This window comes from Mesoplodon densirostris, chromosome 3, assembly GCF_025265405.1.
Source record: "Mesoplodon densirostris isolate mMesDen1 chromosome 3, mMesDen1 primary haplotype, whole genome shotgun sequence".
Classification (NCBI taxonomy): Eukaryota; Metazoa; Chordata; class Mammalia; order Artiodactyla; family Ziphiidae; genus Mesoplodon; species Mesoplodon densirostris.
In genome coordinates this window covers 137,058,909-137,083,101 of record NC_082663.1, presented here as the reverse complement: position 1 = coordinate 137,083,101, position 24,193 = coordinate 137,058,909, and the positions used below count along the sequence as shown (strand labels likewise).

At 37.4% G+C, this 24,193-nt stretch overlaps 1 protein-coding gene across 3 annotated transcripts in view; it reads left to right on the top strand.

Annotated features, from left to right (window-relative positions):
* LOC132485566 (transcription factor SOX-30-like) overlaps positions 1-24,193 on the top strand; it is a 97,634-nt gene that overhangs the window by 16,729 nt on the left and 56,712 nt on the right. For 2 of the 3 annotated variants that reach the window (XM_060092103.1, XM_060092104.1), the window contains exons 1-3: positions 16,049-17,012; positions 19,010-19,249; positions 20,726-20,905. In XM_060092103.1, the coding sequence (XP_059948086.1) occupies positions 16,049-17,012; positions 19,010-19,249; positions 20,726-20,905 (1,384 nt within the window). Of the gene's footprint in view, positions 1-14,690; positions 14,818-16,048; positions 17,013-19,009; positions 19,250-20,725; positions 20,906-24,193 lie in introns of those variants that run through there. The other variant, XR_009531416.1, reaches the window with a different exon arrangement.

Sequence of the window (24,193 nt, the reverse complement as noted above, 5' to 3'; positions counted from 1 at the left end):
TGTTTTTGAAGATCACTACTTGAGAACACATTTTTAGGCAGAATCTCAGAAACTACTACCTCCTTGGATTTGACTCATCATGGATGCAATCTGGAAGTTATCCTCCTCTTTAAATTACTATATTTAAAAGTACAATTCTGTGATTATAGAATTTCAGGATGAGTAACTGCAATTAAATCAGAATCTAAGCAGAGTAACTCTCTATATCCAAAATAGCTTTACTCTCTAACTATATTTAGGCTTTGTTTTACATACGTCTGAAGATGAACATCATCTTTTCCATTTCCACACTGAATTTTGGCCCAAATTATCTTTATTTTCCCAGTTAACCAGGCTTGAAAATTTGGAATCATTGTTGGCTCTTCCCTATTTTTCTCTAATAATAATGGCTAACATGTTCAGTGTTTGTTACTTGTGAAATTCTGTATTGGGCCCTTTATATAGAATATTTAATATCCTCACAACAATTCTTTTAGGTATATACTATTATTACACCCGTTTCATAGCTGAGGAAACAGCTTTATAGAAATTAAGTGACTTTCCCAAGGTCACATAGCTAGTAAGTGGTATAGCCAGGGTTGGAAGCCAGAAATGTAATACCTGAGGTTATGTTCTTAACCATCTTTTCTACACTGCCTCCTAATGACATCATCACATTGATTTACAGATTTATCCATTCATTTATTATCTATTCATTGCACAAACACTTCTTAAGCAATCATTCTAAATCAGAGACTATAGAAGGAGCTAGGAATTGATTAAGACAACGTCCCTACTCTAACTGTTTAGCGAGAGAAGCATGTTAACAAAAAATTCAAGCATATTACAAGTGTTTAATAAATGTTATTTTTGTTTCCCTTTCTATCAATTTGCATGCTTTGGGCTGAAAATAACTTGGAACCTGACTTACAGAAACTTAAACAACATGGGAAATTTACTTACATCACAGAAAAGTTTGGAGTTTGGCAGTTCCATGGTCCATTCAGTGGCTCAGTGATGCCATCAAGGATTGGAACACTTTTAATTCTTCTGCTTCACTATCCACACAATATATATGAGAGCTCTCTCCTCATGTTCAGAAAATGACTGCCATGGTACCAGACATAACATCCTCACACTATAACATCTAAAGCAGAGGGAAGGAAATGAACAGAAAAGAGCTTTTTTGTATATCTGCTCTTTTACAGGGAAAAAAATTTTCCCCCAGAAGCATCCAACATACTGCTCTTTATGTCTCAGTGGACAGAGCTTGGGTCACATGCCCACCACTATACCAACCTCTGACTATGGGGAACAGTACTTGGCACAGTGCCTTCTGAACAAAAGCAGGGTTCTGTTAGCAAGGAAAAAGATGGAGGATAGGCAACCAATAGTATTGCCATATCCCCCCTCCAATATGAGTGCCAAAATAGAGGTATACAGAAAGTGCTGTGAAAGCATTTATTAGATAAAGAAATGTTTCACTCTGGCTAGAACTACTGGATTTTTAAAAAATTGAAGTATAGTTTATATATAAGTTATAGGTATACAATATAGTGATTCACAATTTTAAAAGAGTATGTTCCATTTATAGTTATTATAAAATATTGGCTATATTCCCCCTCTAGGAGCTTTATGGTACTTGGTCTTGTACTTAGGGGTCTTTAATCCACTGAGTTTATTTTTGTATATGGTGTTAGAGAATGCTCTAATTTCATTCTTTTACATGTAGCTGTCCAGTTTTCCCAGCACCACTTATTGAAGAGACTGTATTTTCTCCATGGTATATTCTTGCCTCCTCTATTGCAGATTGATTGGCCACAAGTGCATGGGTTTGTTTCCGGGTTCTGTATTCTGTTCCACTGATCCATATGTCTGTTTTCATGCCAGTACCATACTGTTTTGATGACTGTAGCTTTGTAGTATAGTCTGAAGTCAGGGAGTGTGATTCCTCCATCTCTGTTCTTCTTTCTCAAAATTGTTTTGGATATTCAGGGTCTTTTATGTTTCCATATAAATTTTAAAATTATTTGTTCTAGTTCTGTGAAAAATGCCATTGGTATTTTGATAGGGATTGCATTGAATGTGTAGATTGCTTTGGGTACTATGGTCATTTTAATATTAATTCTCCCAATCCAAGAACATGAGATATCTTTCCATCTGTTTGTGTCATCTTCAATTTGTTTCATTTAGTGTCTTATAGTTTTCTGAATACAGACCTTTTTATCTCCTTAGGTAGGTTTATTCCTAGGTATTTTATTCTTTCTGACGCAATGGTAAACGGTATTGTTTCCTTAGTTTCCTTCCTGATAGTTCATTGTTAGTGTATCGAAATGCAACAGATTTCTGTATATTAATTTTATATCCTGCAACTTTACCAGATTCATTGATGAGCTCTAGTAGTTTTCTGGTGGCGTATTTAGAATTTTCTACGTATAGTATCATGTTATCTGCAAACAGTTTACTTCTTTCTTTCTGATTTGGACTCCTTTTATTTATTTTTCTTCTCTGATTGCTGTGGCTAGAACTTCCAAAACTATATTAAAATAAAATAAAAGTGGCAAGAGTGGGCATCCTTGTCTTGTTCCTGATCTTAGAGGAAATGCTTTCAGCTTTTCACTGTTGACTATGATGTTAGCTGTGGGTTTGTCATATATGGCCTTTATTATGTTGAGGTATGTAGAACTAATGACTTTTTAAGGACTGGTACATTTAAGCTGAGTCTTGAAGGGTAGATAGGAGTTTACCAGGCAAAGGATGAATATCTCAGAACACTAGAGATGGTGGACCTTAAAGAGTATTTAGTGCAAACTCTATTCAACACATGCATTTCCTTCACAGTATTTTCCAAATCTGCCTCATTCCTTTCTATGACCTATGCCTCCAGCCAAGTCAAAGCCAACAGTGCTTTGGCCTCCTCACTTTGGTCAACAGTGATTATATGTAGTAGGAGGTCCAAGATAAAATAAATGTGATAACATTTTTGCCAGCTGACCAAATACTCTTTTGATCAAAATAAGGTAATAAAGGACATAATAGGCACACTGTAAGGGGCCTTAAATATTTGTTCCTTTCTCAGCTTCTTTTCTCTCTTTTCCCATCTTTCCCATTTATTAACTATCTTACACTCTTATTTTAGGGAACACCAAAATTGAAAAGCTATCATTTACTTTTATTCTTCTGATAGAAATGAAATAGAAACTGAAGGGCACCATATAATAGAGACCAAAGAGCTCTACTTACTCTTTATTCAGCATTAAAACTACATTAGTTATCCTCTGCTGTGTTACAAATTATCCCCAAAACCTAGTGGTTTAAAACAATAATAAACATTTATTATCTCACATAGTTTCTGTAAGTCAGGAATTCAGTAGATTAGCTGGGTGCTTTCAGCTCATGGTCTTTCACGAGGTTGTAATTAAGATGTCAGCTGGGTGTATAGTCATTTGAAGGCTTGAATGGGGCTAGAGGATCTACTTCAAATATGATTCACTTACATGACTGTTGGCAAGAAGCTTTAGCCCTCTCCATGTGAACTCTTCATAGGGCTACTTGATACACAGAAGCAGGGTAAATTAGCAGAGAAAACATGAATCATTAGATGGTGTTAGTATAACTAGATTACTATATGAAATTAACTTGGGTCCCTATTTTATATCACATAAAAGTTCCATATAGATTAAAGGCCTAACTATAAAGGTAAAATTATAGAACTAATGGAAGAAAATATAATAGAATTTCTTTGAGAAATCTGGGATGGAAAAATATTTCTTAAACAAGACCCTATAAGCCTAAAATATAAGGTGAAAAAATGACAGATGCAACCACATTAAATTAAGGATTTCTGTTCAACAGAGGATGTCAGAGACAAATGAACAGATGAGTCACAGATAAGAAGATATTTCCAATGTTTGAATATCTGTAATAAACAAGGGACTCATGCATATCAACAAGGAAAAAGTGGAAAACACAATAATAAAGTGGCAAAGGGTCTTAATGTACACATCATTGATGGGGAAAGGTGAAAGACTAATAAGTTTATGAAGAGATGCTCAACCTATCTAAAGATCAGAGAAGTGCAAATTAAAACAACAATTGGATGCTTCTATACACTGATAAGATGGGCAAAATTTATTGAACAAAACCAAGTGTTGATAAGGAAGTTGGAAAAAGGAAATCCTTATGTACTGCTGTTAGAAGTTTGAAGTGGAATAGCCACCTGGGAGAGCAATCTGTTAGTGAAGAGTTGTATGTGCATACCTTCTGGGTATATCTGCAGAGCAACTGCTGTATAGGTTTATGAGGTCTTGTCCACAGCAACACTGCTTGTGGTAGGAGCTCACTAGAGGCACCCAAGAGTCCACCATTACAGGAATGGAGAAGTAAAAAGTGATGCACAGAATGCATAATTCAGAAGCTCAGAACCAGATATACCTATATGACAAGGGTAATCTGTTTAAACTTGTGCTTCATAAGGGCAGAAAGTAGATCAGTGGTTTCCAGGGCCTGGGAAAAGTAATGGGGAGTAACTACTAATGGGTTTGAGGTTTACTTCTGGGATGATGAAACTATTCTGGAATCAGATAATGGTGATCGTTGCACAATGTTGTGAACATACTAAAACCCACTAAATTACACACTTAAAAAAACACTAAAAAAAAAAAATCAGGGCTTCCGTGGTGGTGCAGTGGTTAAGAATCCGCCTGCCAATGCAGGGGACACAGGTTAGAGCCCTCGTCTGGGAAGATCCCACATGCTGTGGAACAACTAAACCCATGCACCACAACTACTGAGCCTGCGCTCTAGAGCCTGCGAGCCACAACTACTGAGCCCATGTGCCTAGAGCCCATGCTCCACAACAAGAGAGGCCACGATGAGAAGCCCACACGCAACAATGAAGACCCAACACAGCCAAAAATAAAAACAAATAAAAGTTTTTAAAAAATCAGTGAACATATTCACCGTAGAAAATACAGATAAGCAAAAAAATTTCCAAAAAGTATGCTGTGAAAAAAATAAGAAACAAACTGAGTCTATATCTAGGATGACATGTGTAAATTAAAAAACACATGTATACACAAAACATTGTATATCACTAAATGGTACATATATAACCGAGGTTCCATTAAGTATTTTAAAGGGGATGGGGGCTTCCCTGGTGGTGCAGTGGTTAAGAATCCATCTGCCAATGCAGGGGACACAGGTTTGAGCCCTGGTCCAGGAAGACCCAACATGCCGCAGAGCAACTAAGCCCGTGCGTCACAACTACTGAGCCTGCACTCTAGAGCCCATGAGCTACAACTACTGAGCCTGCATGCCACAACTACTGAAGCCTGTGCACCTAGAGCCCATGCTCTGCAACAAGAGATACCACCGCAATGAGAAGCCTGTGCACTGCAACGAAGAGTAGCCTCTGCTCCCTGCAACTAGAGAAAGTCCACGTGCGGCAACAAAGACCCAACACAGCCAAAAATAAATATGTAAATAAATAAATTTATTTAAAAAATAATAAAGTGGGTGCCTGGGGGATGGAGGTGAGGGAGAGTAGAACTGGAATGGGAATGGAAATGGTGAATGAAGGAGAAGTGTCATAAAAAAATAAAATGACATGATATGACATGACATAAAATAAAACAGGAATGAGGACTGCAGTAGGTAGAATAATAGTGCCTCCAAAGATGTCCATGTCCTAATCCTAGGAATGAATGTTTTACCTTATATGACAAAAGAGATTCTGCAAATGTGATTAGGGATTTTAAAATAGTGAGACTATTCTAGATTATCTGGGTGGGTCCAATGTAATCACAAGGTTATGTAAAAGATGGAAAGGGAGATAAATGAGCCAGAGAAGATGAGGTAGTGATGGAAGCAGGGGTCGGAGCGATCCAACTGTTAGCTTTGAAGATAGAAGAGGTTCATGAGCCAAGAAATGTGGGCAGCCTCTAGAAAGAGGAAAAGTTAAGGAATGGATTCTTTCCTAGAGCCTCCAGAAGGAATGCAGCCTTCGTGACATCTTGGTTTTACGACCCATTTCGAAATTCTTACCTAAAGAACTATGTATGTGTTGTTTTAAGCCACTACATTTGTGGTGATTTGCTACAACAGCAATAGGAAACTAATACAGGCACTTGCACAAACCAAAAGTAATAATCTGCTGGTCTATGGAAAACAATTAATTCTCTGCACTGAAAGCCTCCCCACCAAAGTCTATCTTCCCCCATAAACAATTAGCACTTGGTTCATTCTGTGTTTGTTCTAAGAATTACCGTGGCACCTATAATATGAAATTTCTAAAATGTAAGTTCAATTAAACTCATAATTTTTAAAGATAAAAATACACCTTTTCCACTAATTTCCATGGATATTTGGTTCCTGTTTGTATTAATCTGCTTAGGCTGCCCTAACAAAATACCACAAACTGCCTTGCTTAAACAACAGACATTTATTTTCTCACAATTATGGAGGCTGAAAGTGCCAGATCAAGGTCTAGTAGAGCTGGTTCCTGGTAAGAGCTCTCTTCCTGGCTTGTAGATGGTCATCTTCGCACTATGTCCACATATGGACTTTCCTCAGTGTGTTCTTGAGGTGATTAAAGGAATGGAAAGAGTTCTCAGGTGTCTCTTCTCATAAAGATACTAATCCTGTCAGTTCAGGACCTCACCATTATGACCTCATTTAACCTTAATTACTTCCTTAGAGATCCCATCTCTAAATATAGGCACACTGTGGGTGGGGGTGTAGGGCTTCAGCACAGAAATTTGGGGGGCCTCAAACATTCTGTCTACAACATTGTTTTATTGGATTCATTTTAAGTAACCTTCTTTGAGGACACTGTTGTGACCCTGAACAGTTTTGGTATGAATTTAAAATTTCTTTTAAAAAGGTAAGTTGTGTAAGGGAAGAGGAATCATTTGTCTTATTCTCTGTTATATTCCTAGTGCCTAGCACAGAGCTTGTCACATTCTAGGGGTTCAGTAAATATTTACTGAATGAATAAATCAGTCAGTCAGCGAATGGAAATTCTCCTCTAGGCCTTCCTTAGTCAATGGAAAAGAACCAATCCCAGAACTTTCTGTAACACATTACCTATTAAGAAAAGAAAACGGAATATATTAGTTTCCAAGGGCTGTTATAACAAAGTATCACAAACTAGGTGGCTTAAAACAACAGACATTTATTCTCTCACAGTTCTGGAGACTAGCACATTCAAATCAAGACTGATTCCTTCTGGAAGTTCTGAGGGAAAATCTGTTCAATGCCTCTTCCTAGCTACTGGTGGCTCTCAGCAATCCTTGGCATTTCTTGGCTTGTAATGCATCCCTCCAATCTCTGCCTACATCTTTATATCATCTTCTCTGTGTCCTCTCCTCTTCTTATGACACTAGTCATTGGATTTGAGGTTCACCCAAATCCAGTATGATTTCATCTCACTTGTTAAGTAATTACATCTCCAAAGACCCTATTTCCAAATAAGGTCACATTGTAAAGTTCTGAACACTACAAGGAATCTGATGGCAGATAGATTTCCATCATTAAGTAAATAAATAAATAACACTTCATGCTATGCCTTATATAAACTGTCAAGGAACCAACTACTGAAATTAATATTTTATGTTATTTGACAATTATTATTGATGCCCTTCCATGAGAGATAAGAGAAGAGAGCAAGAGTCTATCAGACCCATTAACAAATCAAAAGATAGCTTTCTGTGAATACAAACTTACTGTGTGTGAGTGGGGTTCAGATATTGAATTTAGCAGGTAAAAACTTCAAAGGAGGTGTTAAGAATATGTTCAAAGAATTATAGAAAAGTATGCTAATAAATAGGAAATCAATAACTAGAATTATTAAAATTTGGAATTCTAGAGTTAAAAAGTACTACAATTAAAATGAAAATTTCACTGGACACCTCAAAAGTAGAATTGAGATGGCCGCAGAAAGAATCAGCAAGCCTGAAGATTAGACTGGATCAATAGAAATGATCTAATCCAAAGAATACAGATAAAAAGGACTGAAGAAAAATGAACAGAGCATCAGAGACTTACAGGATAATGGTAAGGGTCCCAACATGTGTTAATGGGAGTCCTCAAAGGATAAGAGAAAGCCAATGGGTAGAAAAAAAAGTACATGAAGAAATAATGGTTAAAACTTTTCCACATATGATTTAAGAGAAAACAAAACGTACAATCCAAATCTCAACAAATCCCAAGTAGGATAAAAATAAAGAGAACCACACCTACACTTATTACAGTCAGACTCCTGAAAACCAAAAACAAAGAGAAAACTGTGAAAGCTGCAAAAGAAAAATGACTCACTATGTATGGAAGAAACAAAAGTATAATTACTGGCTGACTTCTCAGAAACAAGAGCGTAGTGGAATGACATATTCAAGGTGTTGAAAGAAAACAAGTCAACCATGAATTCTACATCCAATTAAACTAGCCTTCAAAGATGAAGGTGAAATAAAAATATTTGCAGATAAACAAAAATGAGAGAAGTTGTTGCTAGCAGACTTGCCTTCCAAAAAATACTAAAGGAAATGATGCTTGACAATAATTTGGATCTGTGGGAAGGAAAGAAGAACATGGGAAATAGTAAATGTGTGGGTAAATATAAAAGACTACATAATTTTTCTCTTATTTTCTTTGAAAACCACAAGCTTGTTTGAGGCAATAAATATATTCCTCTATTATTTGGTTTATGATATATATAGCCATAATATATATTATAATAATAGCATAAAGGAAGGAGGAGGAAATGGAGTTCTACTGGTGAAATGTTGCAATATTTTATCAGAATCAAGTCAGTATAGGAAGACTGTAGAAGACTGTGATAGGTTAAAGATGAATATTGTAATCTAAAGAGCATGCATGTATGTGTGCACACATATACTCTCATACACACACACTAAACCTCATAAACTCATCCAAAAAAATCAACAGAGGAATTAAAATTGTAAGCTAAAAATATTTGTGTAACCAAAGGAAAGCAGTATAGGAGAAACCAAAGAACAAAAAGCACAGAGAGGGCTTCCCTGGTGGCGCAGTGGTTGACAGTCCGCCTGCCGATGCAGGGGACATGGGTTCGTGCCCTGGTCCGGGAGGATCCCACATGCCGCGGAGCGGCTGGGCCCGTGAGCCATGGACGCTGAGCCTGCGCGTCCGGAGCCTGTGCTCCACAACGGGAGAGGCCACAACAGTGAGAGGCCCACGTACCACACACACACAAAAAAAGCACAGAGAAAACAAATTCCAGAACAACAGACACAATTCTAAGCATATCAATAATTACATTAAATTGTACAGGACTAAAAACTCCAATTGATAGGCAGAACAATCAGATGGGATTAAAAAGCATATTCTGTTTACAGGAGAAATACTTTATATTTAAAATAAAACACATCAAATGTAATAGGATGGGAAAAGGTATACCAAGCAAACAGTAACCATAAGAAAACTGGAGAGGCTATATTAGAATAGATTTTAATAACAAAAATATCACTAGAGACAGAGAGGGATATTTCATAATGACAAAAAGGTCACTTCATCAAAAAGTTACAACAATTACAAATATACTTGCACCTAACAAGACAGCCCCAAAATATGTGAAGCAAAATTTGACAAAATCAAAGGAAAAATAGACCATTCCGTAACTATAGTTGATATTTCAATATTTCTCTCTCAATAACTGATAATACTAATAGATATGACAAGAAGCAAATCAGAAAGGATACAGAATACTTGAATATTATTAAACAGCTAGAATGCTCTACCCAACAACAGTAGAATATACATTCTTCTCAAGTACACATGAAACATTCTATAGAATAGACCATATGCAAGGTGATAGAACAAGTCACAATACATTTATAAGGACTGAAATCATACAAAGAACATTCTTTGACCACATTAGGATTAAATTAGAAATAAAGAGCAGAAGGAAATTTGGAACATCTCCATAGAGTTGGAAATTAAACAGTACGCTTCTAAATAAATCATTGGTCAAAGAAGAAATCACCAGAGATATTAGAAAATATCTTCTACTGAATGAACACAAAATCATGCCATAGCAAAAGTAATGGAAAGCAGGTAAAGCGGTGCATAGAGAGAAACTTACAGCTTTAAATGCTTCTATTAGAAAAGAAATGATTTAAAATCAATAACTTAAAAAATCAACTAACTAAGCTTTCATCTTAAGAAATTAGAAAAAGAAAAGCAAATCAAACCCCAAGTAAGTAGAATGAACAAAATAATAGAGCCCATAGCAGAAATTAAAAGAAAAAAGCTAGCAGAACAATAGAGAAACATCAGTGAAACTGATGGTTGGTTCTTTGTAAAGACCTATGGAATTGACAAAACTTTAGTAAAATGACCAAGATAAAAGAAAAAAGATACAGATTACCAAAATTAGGAATGAAAAGGAAACATCCTGAACTCTACAGAAATTTAAAAGATTATGAAGAAATATTATGAACAACCTTATGCCAACAATTTGACAACTTAGCCGAAATGGGCAAATTCATAGGCAGACATTATCAAATTGACTCGAGAAGAAATATAAAATCTGAATAGACCTATATCAAATAAAGACATTAAATTATTTGACTTACTAAAAAATCTTCCTACAAAGGAAAGTCCAGGCCCAGATGGCTTTACTGGTGAACTCTATCAACATTTAAGGAATTGATAATACCAATACAATAAAAACGCTTGCAAAACTAGAAGCAAATGGAACACTTTCCAGCTCATTTTACCCTGATACCAAAGTTTCAAAGATATCACAAGAAAACTACAGACCAATATCCATCATGAATATAAATGCTAAAATTCTTAAAAGAATAGTAACTGTGTATAATACTGTATAAAAAAGATTATACATTATGACCAAGTAGGTGTATCCACTAAGGCAGGCTAGTTTAACATCTGACTGTCAATTAATATAATACATGTAGTAGTAACAGACTAAAGCAGGGGTCAGCAAACCACAGCTCAGAGACCAAATCTGGCATGACTTTTATTTTTTTAATAAAGTTTGATTGGAAAACAATCATGCCCACTAATTTATGCGTGCTCTATAATTGCTTCCATTCTACAATAACAGAGTTGATCGGCTGCAACAAAGATCATATAGCTCACAAAACCAAAAATATTTACTATATGGCCCTTTCTGGAAAATGTTGCTGACCTCTAGACTAAAGGGGAATATGACAATCTCAAAATATGTAGAAAAAGCTTCTGATAAAATATCAATATTTACAATACATCAGAAATCAAATCATTTGCAACTGTGTAAATTTAAAATGAAAAAATTTAGATGTGAATTAAAAAAAAAGCATTTGATAAAATGCAACAAACATTCATGATAAAGCTCTCAACAAACTAGGAAAGAAGAGAAAGAAACATCTTTAATTTGATAAAAAGGCAGCTACATAAAACCTACAACTAACATCACCCTTAAAGATAAAAGACATTGCTTTTCCCCCGACACTAGGTACAAAGCAAAGATGTCCACTCTCACCACTTGTATTCCACACTAGACCGGAGCTTCTAGGCAGTGCAGTAAGGCAATGAATACAAAATCAATACATAACCAACTAGAAATGAAATTAAGAAAACAATTACATTCATAACAGCATCAAAAATTAAAGTATTTAGAATGAAGTTAACAAAAGAAGTGCAGAACTGTACACTGAATATTATACAACATTGTCAAGAAAAATTAAAGACTGAAATAAATGGACATATATCCCATGCCTGCAAACTGACTCAATATTGCTTAGAAGTCCATTTTCCCAAAATTGATCTATAGATCCAGTGCAGGCTACCTAAATTAGCAGGCCTGTTTTTGGTGAAAATTGATAAGCTGATACTAAAATTTATATGAAAATCTAAAGGATCAAGACTAGCAAACATGATTTTGACAAAGAGCTAAGTTTGAGAACTTATATGACATAATCCCCAAATTTACCATAAAGATATAGTAATCAAGACAATGTGGTATGAGCATAAAGACAGACATAGATCAGAGGAACCGAACAGAGTTCAGAAATAAAGCCATGCATATATTGTCAATTAATTTTCAACAAAAGTATTAAAGTAATTCAATGGGAAAAGGATAGTTTTTTCAACAAATGGTACTGAAACAACTGTAGGGTGTTAGGTAAGGAACTAGTTCTTTCTTTGCATAAAAATTAACTTGAAATGGATCATAGTGCTAAATGTAAGAACTAAAACGAAACTCTTCTAGAGCAAATCACGAGAGAAAAATCTTTAATCTTAGGTTAGGCAATGATTTCTTAAATATAATCAACGGCATATTGACAAATTAGACTTCATCAAAGGTAAAAATGTTGCTCTTCAGAAGACAGTACTAGGAATGAAAAAAAAAAAAAAACCAGAACAAAAAGACAAGCCACAGACTGGAAGAAAATATTTGTAATACATATATCTAATATAGAACTTATATCCAGAATATATTAAGAATCCTTAAAAATCAAAAATAAGGAAATCAACAACACAATCTAAATAATAGGCAAAAGAAACTTCAACAGAACTAGGCAATAAAGATTTATGAGGGACTTCCCTGGTGGTGCAGTGGTTGAGAGTCTGCCTGCCGATGCAGGGGACACGGGTTCGTGCCCCTGTCTCGGAAGATCTCACATGCCGTGGAGCGGCTGGGCCTGTGAGCCATGGCCGCTGAGCCTGCACGTCCGGAGCCTGTGCTCCGCAACGGGAGAGGCCACAGCAGTGAGAGGCCCGCATACCACAAAAAAAAAAAAAAAAGATTTATGAATAGCAACTAAGCACATGAAGAGATGCTCAACATTATTATTCACTGTGAATTATTATTCACTGTTTTAAAACACAATTATTTACTATTATATACTACTACTATAATATATTCTATATATACTATATATATGGGTAAAATTTAAAAGGCTTTTGCCACCAAATATTGGAGAAGAGGTAGAGAAACTGGGACCCTCATATGTTGTAGGTGGAAATGTAAGATGATACATTTTGCAAAGCAGTTTGGCAGTTTTGTAAAATGTTGTACATACACTTACCACATAACCTAGTAAGTCTGCTCCTAGGTGCCTACCCAAGTGAGATGCAAACCTATGTCCCCACAAATATTTATACATGAATGGGCATCATATTCATAGCAGCCAAAACCTAGAAATAATCCAAATGCTCATCAGCCAGTCAATGGATAAACAAAATGAGTGGGAGACATCTTACAATAAAATATCCCTGAATAATTCGGTATTTCCATACTATGGAATACTACGCTGTAATAAAATAAAGAACTACTGATACATTAAACTTGGATGAACCTCAAAAACATTATGCTAAGTTAAAGGAGCCAGACATATAAGCCTACACATTATTTGATTCGATTTATATGAAATTTCTAGAAAAGGCAAAATTATAGAGACAGAAAGCATATAAGCGGTTGTTTGGGGTTGAAGGTGGGAGCATACATTGACTGCAAACGGGAACAAGAGGACTTTTTGAGTTACCTTACCCCAACTTTTTTGAGTTTATGAAAATGTTCTGAAACTGGATTGTAGTGATGGTTACACAACTTTAAATATTTATTAAAACACATCAAATTGTACATTTAATTATAAACATTATATATAAATCAAACCTCAGTAAAACTGTTTTTTAAAAAAGATTGCTTTCTGCTTAAAATATACTCCCCGTATACTATTTGCACTGCTACAGAGGACTGACACATCACGTGCTTTGAATTACTCATTCAGATTGGAATATGTATTAGTCTTGCACAAAATCAACACTACCATGATTTATTCCTCTGCCTCTTTCACTAGCCTTTGTTTTGTCAGTGGTTCTCAAAATGTGGTTCAGGGACTGACTCAGAGTGTCTGCTAGGTTAACACTACTTTCATAATAATTCTTAGACAATATTTGCCTTTTTTCATACTCTCATGAGTGTACAGTGAAGCTTTCTAGAGCCTATATGGCATGAATTACAACAAACAGAATGCAGAAGCAGCCGTGAGAATCCAACTTTTTTTTCCAACTAAGTCAGACAGTAGATTCACAATTCCACTCTTCTAATTTGGAGGAAACCATAGTTTTATCATGATAATGTGTTATGTTAATATGTAATGGGTTTATTACAGATACTTAAAATGAATTGATAACTATTCATTAATGAATGAATTAAAATGAATTGATAACTATAACTAGTCCTCAGTTTTTATTTATAATATGGCAAATATTGACAGATAAAACCACATAAATAAAAGCTCTTTGAAATCTTCAATCATTTTTGTGAATATAAAGGGTTCCTGAGATAAAAATTGGAGAACCACTGCCCTTGACTATCTGCCAGTTGTAAGAACTCCTATTTGCCACATTTGACAACAAGGCATTAGAGAGTTGGGTCAGGTCTTCTTTGAGAGCTAACTTGTTCTGGTGGCAAAAATGATCTGCTTCAAGATAAATCTATAGCTTTTAATCAGGACATCACTTAGAAATGTAACAAATGTTAATACAAGGTTTCTTCTTTCTCTTGGTGATATTTAATGGAAACGAACACAATACAGTACTAGTAAAAGGAGAGGCATAAGCACGCGAAGGACTTGAAGCAATGCCTAGCATAAAAGTAAGCCCTTAATATAGGTAGTGATTATTACTATTTTATTATCAGACTACAACAGTCTTTATTCATTCAACAGGTATTTATTGAATGTCTACTATACGCCAGGCTCTATGGTTGGCATTGGAGATTTACAAAACACAGTCGGCCCTCAAGGAGTATAAGTAAAGTGGAGGAGGCAGCAGAATAATGCCATAAAGAAATATGTAAGTACGAATTGTGGTAAGAACTTTAAAAGAGGTGATAGAGGTACGAGTCCATAAAGGAGATTTGACCTGATTTTCAGAGTCAGAGAACACGTCTTTGAGGAAGTACTAGTTGAGGTGCAATTCCGAATAGGAGCAGGAGGTGTTAAGGAGACACAAGGGAGAAATACAAGTGAGGGCATATTCAAACATCTTTGAAGTAGGAGAAAGAATGAGGAGACGCAGTGTAGCTAAAGCTGGGGCTAGAGTGGTAAATAGGAGAACTACAGCCCACGCCATTTGGGGCCTTACAGACCTTGCCAAGACCTTAAACCTTTACTGCATGGCCTGAGAAGATTTTTTTTGGAGAGAGGGTGTGGGAGGACTAGATTTGTATTTTTCAAAGATTCTTGGCAACTGGAGCGTAGTGGGACAAAAGCGAAAAGCAGGGAGACTATTTACAGAGCTATAGCAGTATCCAGGTGAAAGATGATATAAGAGCAGAACAGAGTAATGGCAGGAGAAACGGAAAGAGGTGGATGAATTGGGGATGTATTTTGCAAGCAGGGCCCACAGGAGTGGTGATAAATGAAAAGTTTAGCACAGTAATGGCCAAGTCGAACACTCTTCCCAGCAAGATCAGCTAAGGGGGTTATTGAAAAGTTGCAAAATTTGCCTTCTCTTCCCTTGGCACAAATCCAAAGACCCCGGTGAGGGTCAGGGCCCACGGGGTATTCTGGAATTGCAAACCGCTCATACAAGGCAGGTATCTCCAGCTCTTGTGAAGAACTCACACGGCTTTATCTCCTGGAGGTCAGTGGCATGGACCTACTCTGTTTCCTGGGCAACGCCATTGTCGTGCGCTCCAGACGGGGGAGGGGTAACTAAGGACAACGGCCGGTAGAGAACTCCGAAAGAGAGGGAGAGTCACAGGGGGAAAATGGGCAGCACGTGCCGCGGACCCGGCCGTAGCGGGTGATTCGAGGGCTCGGTACCAGGGGTGCGTGGAGGGCGGGAGGAGCTGGAGAACGTGCCTGTGATTGGCGGGCCGGGGGGGCGGTTACCAAGACGCTTGTGGTTGGGCGAGGCCAAGACCAAGGGCTGCTTTATGAACCGCGTAGGGTTCTGGGTAGCAAAGGCCTTGGAAGGCTCTTAACTGAAAAGGGGAGGGGAGAAGCTCGCCAACAAACGGCTGAGCTCACAATCCAGGCCGGGACCGGGCCGGGACCGGGCCGGGCGTCCCCCTCCCCCCATGGAGAGAGCCAGGACGGAACCGCCGCCTCAGCCGCGCCAACTGCCGCGGGCGAAAGCGCCGCGCCCGCTGCGCCCCGCTCGGCGGCCGGTGCCTGTCGAGGGCGCCTCTTTTCGGGCAGCGGCCGCGGGGCCCTCTGCGTCGCCGCCCGCCCCGTGCGCGGCCGCCATTGCGACCGTAGCCTCGTCGTGCGGGGAGGCTCCGGCGTCGGGCGTACAGCCCGCGGCACGGCGGGTACTGCAGGTGAACCCGGAGCAGATGTTACTGCTGCCGCCTGGGCCACCACTGCCTCAGGCCCGGGAGGAAGGCACAGCCGCCTCTCCCGCGCAGGCGCGGCTGCTGCAGCTGAAGCCCGAGGTGCTAATGCTGCTGCGGCCGCCGCCGCCGGCGTCCGAGGGCGCCCCCTGCAGGCCTCAGTTGCACCCTGTGCAGCCCCTGCCGGTGCACGTTAAGGCAGAGAAGCAGGAGCCGGACCCCAGCTCGGATCCGTCAGTGGGACCTCGGAGGGCCGTCAAGGCGGGCCCTAAGGCTTCCATGGCGGCGAAGGCGGGAGGCCCCGGGCCGGCCCTCGACAGCCCTCGATGGGACGAGAAGGGCAAGTTGGAGGAGGAGGAGGAGGTCATGAGCTACACGGCGACGAAGGAGCCTGAGAGACTCCGCGAGGACTCCAGGCTCGGCACAGCGCCCGCTTCCAGTGGCCTGGTCCATGGCAGCAAGGATGTCATCCTGACCCAGCCGTCCATTGCCTTTGGGCCGCACCAGCAAGACTTCAGGATCCCTTTGACTCTTCACACCGTGCCCCCTGGGACCCGGATCCAGTTTCAGGGGCCTCCACCTTCAGAGCTGATACGATTGACCAAGGTCCCCTTGACACCAGTGCCTATTAAAATGCAGTCCTTACTGGAGCCTTCTGTAAAAATTGAAACCAAAGGTGTCCCGCTCACCGTGCTTCCCTCAGATGCAGGTATTAGACGGCAGGGGAATCATCTGGTTTTCAAACTTCGTCTATTGCCCCGTAGCTGACATGTCAGCTGTTGAGAAGCATAAACTAGAAAAATAAAATAATGGGTTCAGGGCAAAGTCTGCAAAGGTATCACTTCTGACTTGTACATATACCAGTAAAATACGCTAACACGTTCAAGATTCCCAAACATTAAAAATAATTATTTTTTTAAGGCCCAGTGAAGGATGAGATTTAGATGTGACTAATGTTTATACACAAAAATAGAAATATTCTTGCTAGATAACACAAAGCCCTCAGTTTATATGCTACAGATAATCAACATTTTAAAATATTGTATTATATAGCAGCTCAGTATTTTTACATGTATCAAGAAACAAGAAAAAATAGTATTTAATGAAAAAATAAACAGGAAAGTTTATACTGCATATAGAGGTGATTTATCTTCTTTAAAAATGAAGAGTAAACATTTTCTAGGAGAAAACAGTACATAATTAATTGTAATGGTATTCTAAAAGCTAAGGACTTATAGAAATATAGAAAATGAAAACACTGTAGAATAAGTTGTTTTCAAAGAAATGACCACAGTTACAGTAGTAACAATTACAAGTAGATATTTTATTTCTATCTGTTATTTCCAAATATATAGCTAGAAAATTCTTATTTTAAGATTTAATTCAGACAGAATACTATGGCAGTAAATGTCAATGGAAAGCCATATTAATCTTCAGTTCATATCTTCATTGACTTTTATCTTTATTGTTTTCTTATTTTCTTTACTGATTCTTCCTCCCCACCCCACCCTCTTGCTTTTGTTTTTTCTAAAATTTTATTGGAGTATAGTTGCTTTACAATATTGTGTTAGTTTCTGCTGTACAACAAAGTGAATCAGCTATACGTATACATATATGCCCTCTTTTTCGGATTTCCTTCCTATTTAGGTCACCACAGAGCACTGAGTAGAGTTCCCTGTGCTATACAGTAGGTTCTCATTAGTTATCTGTTTTACACATAGTAGTGTGTATATGTCAATCCCAGTCTCCCAGTTCATCCCACCCTCCCCTTCCCCCGGTGGTACCCATATGTTTGTACTCTCTACATCTGTGTCTCTATTTCTGCTTTGCAAATAAGTTCATCTGTTCCCCATCCTCTTGCTTTTTATCGTCAGTAATTTTTAAACTTTGTTTCCATTTTCTAAAGGAGAGAAAGGGGAAGCTTTCTTTATAATACTTATTTCATCGTTTGTGCATTTTAAAATTTTATATATCAAGTAACCCCAAAATAAAGAGAAACAGTATATGAAGTTTATAGGCAGTGGTTTTTGATGAATTATGTGAGAGATGTGAATTTAAACAACTTCCTTTATTGTAATTCCAGGTGTGTCTGTGACTTTCAAGAAGTCACCTTTCTTATTTTCCTCTTATTTTTTCTCCTGGGACATGGAACTAGTGTTAGTGACCCACCTTGGCAGGTGCTTCACCTTCCTAACGAAATATAAATAATATAGTATATTAATATTATAAGTATTTTTGCTTGAATGGGCACTCCAGTGGCATGTAAATGAATTCCTATAAACATTTAGGGTACACCCACCTAGTGCTAGGATTATAGTCATTAATAAGTCATAATTCCTGTCCCTTAGTAATAGAATATTTTAATGGGAAATAAACTAAATGTTAATTATTGTTAGAGATATTAATATAGCTCAAAGAAGTAGTAAGCCAGCAGTTTACTTTGTCTTCAACATTATTACTTCCACAGTATCTTCAACAATATTATTCTTTTTGAGGAAGAGAAGAGTCTTTCTAAGCCACAGCTTAGAATGCTGAGTTCAGGGATTATGAGGAATTCTGGAAGGCTGGCAGTTCCTTGGCTATATTGAAGTGTATATTTTCTCCAGATATTTAAAAAGTAAATACAGATGGAAGTGCACTTCACTTTAAAATTGTGTGTGTGTGTGTGTGGCACATTAATTTAGTCTCTTAATTTTTGTCATGTAGGAATACCAGATACTCCCTTCAGTGAGGACAGAAATGGTCATGTGAAGCGACCCATGAATGCATTTATGGTTTGGGCAAGGATCCACCGGCAAGCACTAGCCAAAGCTAACCCAGCAGCCAACAATGCAGAAATCAGTGTCCAGCTCGGGTTAGAGTGGAACAAACTTAGTGAAGAACAAAAGAAACCCTATTATGATGAAGCACAAAAGATTAAAGAAAAGCACAGAGAGGAATTTCCTGGTAATCAAATGAAATGAACAAAGCCTCTTTCTAATTTCTTTAAATTTATTTAGGTAAAGAATAGGTTTGGGGCCTCCCTGGTGGCGCAAGTGGTTGAGAGTCCGCCTGCCGATGCAGGGGATACGGGTTCGTGCCCCGGTCTGGGAGGATCCCATATGCCGCGGAGCGGCTGGGCCCGTGAGCCATGGCCGCTGAGCCTGCGCGTCCGGAGCCTGCGCGTCTGGAGCCTGTGCTCCGCGACGGGGGAGGCCACAACAGTGAGAGGCCCGCATACCGCAAAAAAAAAAAAAAAAAAAAAAAAAAAAAAAAAAAAAAAGAATAGGTTAGGTTGAGACTGACAGACAAAAATGTCATTTTTTTCTAATCTGATATGTACAATAGAGAAAATACTGGCTAATATTACAGTAATTATTTAATTGATACTGGGCATAAGTTTCCTTAAACAGAACAAAGTAGAGGGATATCTGGTCTCGTATTTGCCAACTAATGCAAACCTGGGGGCAAACAGTTTTACTGTCGTTTTGATTAAATATATAAATATAAACGTAATGAAGGAAAGCTCCTGAGTTCTAGGCTATAATTTTTCAAATATGCTAGAAAATGAAGTTCAAATCAGAGCAACAGAGAAAATATGCAGGGCACGCTGCAGGCATTAACACCATGCTCCATTTTAATATTATATGGTTATCAGAATATAGTGCTGCCTTCTGATTGATAAATTTATCCCCATCATGATGTAGTTTGAAAGAAATTCTGATTCTCTCCCCAGCAGTGAGGACATTGATATTAAGCTTGGTAAAAGCACAGCGTATGGCCAACATATTGTGCTTGGTGGGAAAAGAATAACTATTTTTCTAAAGTAGTGCCAGAAAGGTTCTAGGGGGGAATCGTCAGAGCAGCGGTTGCAGGGAACCAGTGATTCTCTTGGTTATACAGTGGCTACAACTGCCCTAACTCCACTTTTCTGAGTTTGGAAGGAAATTGGGTGGTTTGTGGACTTGGAGACTGCCAAGTCTAAGAGAGTGACTCTTCCCGAAGAAGGCATAAAAATAGTGACTGGTCATTAGTAACCACTTCATCGTAAGATATAGATAATTGTGTCTTATAGAAAGTGAGGAAACAGGAGGAGACAAACAGTATCTTACTGGGGCATTGTTTTATGTGTAGAGGAAAAGCTTTGGGATTCAAACTCAGTGCCTTTAATGTTGATTTTACTATAAATTCATTATGTGTCTTTGGATAAAAGACATTTGCCCTTTCTCTTCCTTTGAATTATGGGTTACAACATTGGCCACTAGTTAGGAGCCATATGGATATATATGCTAAAATGCACAGAAATGGTATCATAGAGCTGGAAAAGATACTTTAGACAATTAAGACTTAGAAGTGTTTTGGACTTTCAATGTGAAAAGAACTACTTAAAGGCTAAATAGGATGTATATGTTCAAATTAAAAATAGTTCATCTTCTTCTCTAGGTTGGATTTATCAACCTCGTTCAGGGAAGCGCAAACGCTTCCCTCTAAGCGTTTCCAATGTACTTTCTGGTAGCACACAGTATATCATCTCTGCAAATCCAACAACAGTTTATCCTTATTGCTCACCTACCTCCTCTGTGGTAATTCCCAGCCTACAGAACACCATCACTCATTCAGTTGGTGAGTTGGTTTTATTGTAGATTACAAATTTTTAAATGTCTGTGTGATAATTTTACCTCTTAACTTGAAATATTGTTTCTGTTAGCTTAAGAGTTTAGAACAACAATGTTAAGAAAAAAAGCAAGAATAGAGTGAAAACATTAAATCAGGGAAAGAAAGATTTCAGTAGACATCAAAGCCCTTGGTTTGCTAGAGTAGCAAATATTCTATGTCAGACCTTTTAAGCAAATCAGGATGAGTCCATAGATTATGCAGATAACGCAGGAAATGACTGAGGTAATTCAATAGGAAATAGGAATGTGTTTTTACTATTAGCATAAAAGAATGCCTTGCTGATGGGGTGTGAGGCATCCTGTCCTGGAATATAGTAATGGTGACTGATCTCTTATGACCATTTTTTTTTTTTTTGCTGCCCTAGAAAAGCAATGGAAGTAATCTATCTTCTACCAGATATTTCGTTCATTACCTTGTCTTTCCCTAAATGTTTCCTCTATTATCAGTTCTTCACAACATTCCTGTCTTTTGCTTTTAAGAACCCAAAATTGAGAATCCAGTGTCTTAAGAACTTGTTATAGGTCTATCCATCATTAGTTTGTTCTTCCAGAGCGTATTTTAGTCATCTCTTAGGCAGAGCTTTGTACGTTCACTACTTGCTATCACTTGTCCTGAAACTACTGTTCTTTCCAGTTTCTACCTCCTCATATCTATGTGCTGAGAGGTTTAGATATCTTGAAAATTAACTTATTAGGATCTTAGGCATTTTCAGTTTTTTTCCTGTGTATCATTGTAGCAATGGATACCAACAAAGCCACATTCAGGGTATCTAGGCTCAAGGCAAGGAAAGCTGATCCTATCACCCTGTTCTCTCCCAGAACAGGCAGGCACTTTCAGCCTTTGCTATTTGGTAGTATCTCTTTTAATCCTGTATTTCAATCTAGGCTTAATTGTGCTTTTTTTTAACTTACCTTGTTTTATCTGTTATTTATAATTTACACTTTTATCATCTGTTTCTTCTCTTTATAACCCTTTTTCTAAGACCCCTCTTCCATGTCATTCTATCCACAGTTAAATGCTGTATGTTTTCTCTCCACAGAAATATATTTATCAGTGTTCTTACTTGAGGCAGCTGACAGTTTTATACAACATATTAATTTTATGCAATTCTGAGCAAAGATTTGTCGAGATGGAAAGTGGTAGAGCTCTTACATCCATGATGCTTTATTTAAGTATGAGAAGCAGAATTATAGGAAACATTTCAGAGCCATATACAAGTAATCAAATCTAAGGATAATGATCTTTTGTTTGCTTTTTTCTTTTTAAATTTCTCTTATTTCTAGTAATATGTAGTATCAGTAAAGATTTAATTCTTGGATCTCAAATGATTAAAAAAATCGTTATCTTTTAAGTATAAAATTTGAGAATTATTTTCCCAGATATATAAAGTTATATGTATAATAATTATGATATATATATATATATATATATATATATATATAATAGTTACGATGAGATTTATTGGCTACTCTGCTGCCCAATCATACAACTTTTGAAATATGTTCTTTTAGTTTGTACTCATCAGCTTGGCATTATATTACTTGGAGGAGTTGTTATCAGTTGCAAATTTGGAAATTTCACTATATATTTTATATTCTAAATCATTTATAAAACTGTTAAATAAGAACAAATTATAGCACAAACCCCTAAGAGAATCTGCTTTTAATCACTTATTACCTACAGATACAAATTTTTACACCATCCCTTTTTTTGTTTCTTTCAACTAATTTTATATTCTAAACCTAAAGTCATGGTAATTGTGTTTTTCAAACTTGTTTTGTTTATTCCCATGGAAGAAAGATATGAAGTTATTGAGGAGTGAGGTATAATTTATCTCTTATCAGAAAAAAATTTGCTCTCTTTTTTCCTAGCAACCTTTATACACTAATATATTGTATAGATTTCATCAGCTTTTCAAGTGTAGAAAATAGACTCACTAAACTATAGTTCTCAAGTTCACTTCTTCCAGTAACAAGTTCACTACTTCCAATAACTTGGAAAATGCTCTGGCATAGCATTTTGGGCAGGGAGACCATTTGTATTTACTTCATCTAATATCTTCTCAGTTCTAACTTTGAGTTTCTCTAAAGTTCTTCAGTGAATGCCACCTAAGACCTTGTGATATTGTGATCTTGTGAGCTTGTCTCCTGTTTCTAGTTTCTGAAAGTACTTACAGCCGGATAGTCCAGAATACTTTTTAGATACTTTCTTTTATCATATGTCTTTGATGCTAGTTATGCCAGCATTTTCATTTTACATTAAGTGATCAAATTTATTTATTTTTAAGGATTCTGGAAGTTTGGTAGAAGCTATATTTATTTTAGCCTGGCTTTTAAATGTCAGTTTTATATATTTAGGAATTTTCTGGTGAGATTATTTCAGTTTCCACATTTTATTTCTCAAACCTGAAATGGGTTTTCCTTATTACATCTACACTCAGTTGACGTCATTCACTCTTCTGAATTCATACGTTTTCTCTAAATTTTTACTTTAAAAATGTTTACTACTATTATAATTTTTTTGGTTGTAAACATGTGATGTGATTTTGGTTTACCCATCTATTCTTATTTAACAGAAATAGAACAAAAAAACACCCTCCAACATTCTGATACTGTTATTATAATGCAAAAAAATCTGGTCTTGTCCCTGACTTAAGATCAGTTTTAGCAAAGTTTTATATCCATAAGAAACAAAGATATGGCTTGAAAATTCCTTGAAAAGTGATGTAGCTCATTATTGTAGGTTTTCTTATGAGGCAAGGAAGGTGGAATCTTATGGTTCAAACTATAGTAAGTCTTCTTAGGTTCCTCATTACCATTTCTGTCCCCAAAGTCCCATCTTTCTTAGCAGTTGTCTAACTGTCCTTCCCAAGTCTCCATTTCCCATCTCTGTCTCTATGTCTGCCTCTTACTCTATTTCTCTCTGTCCTCTCCTCCTCTCTCTGCCTCTGTTTCTCTCTCCTCAGCCATATGTCCATCCTCCTGTTCTTCTTTCTACCTCTATACAACTTTTTCTTGTAGAGAAATTTGGTCTGTCCTCAGTTTATGCCATTCTGTACTCCTTCCTGTTCATCCCAGTCACACAACAAAAGCCTGGCTGCATCCTTCATCCATTCAACACAGGCAGAAGAGTCTTCCTCTTTAGGAGTGGGTGGGAGAGATTTGCCAGAATTGTTGAAAGTTATTAATAACTTTAAATTTTTTCTTTTGTTCTTATCATATTGTACTATAGATC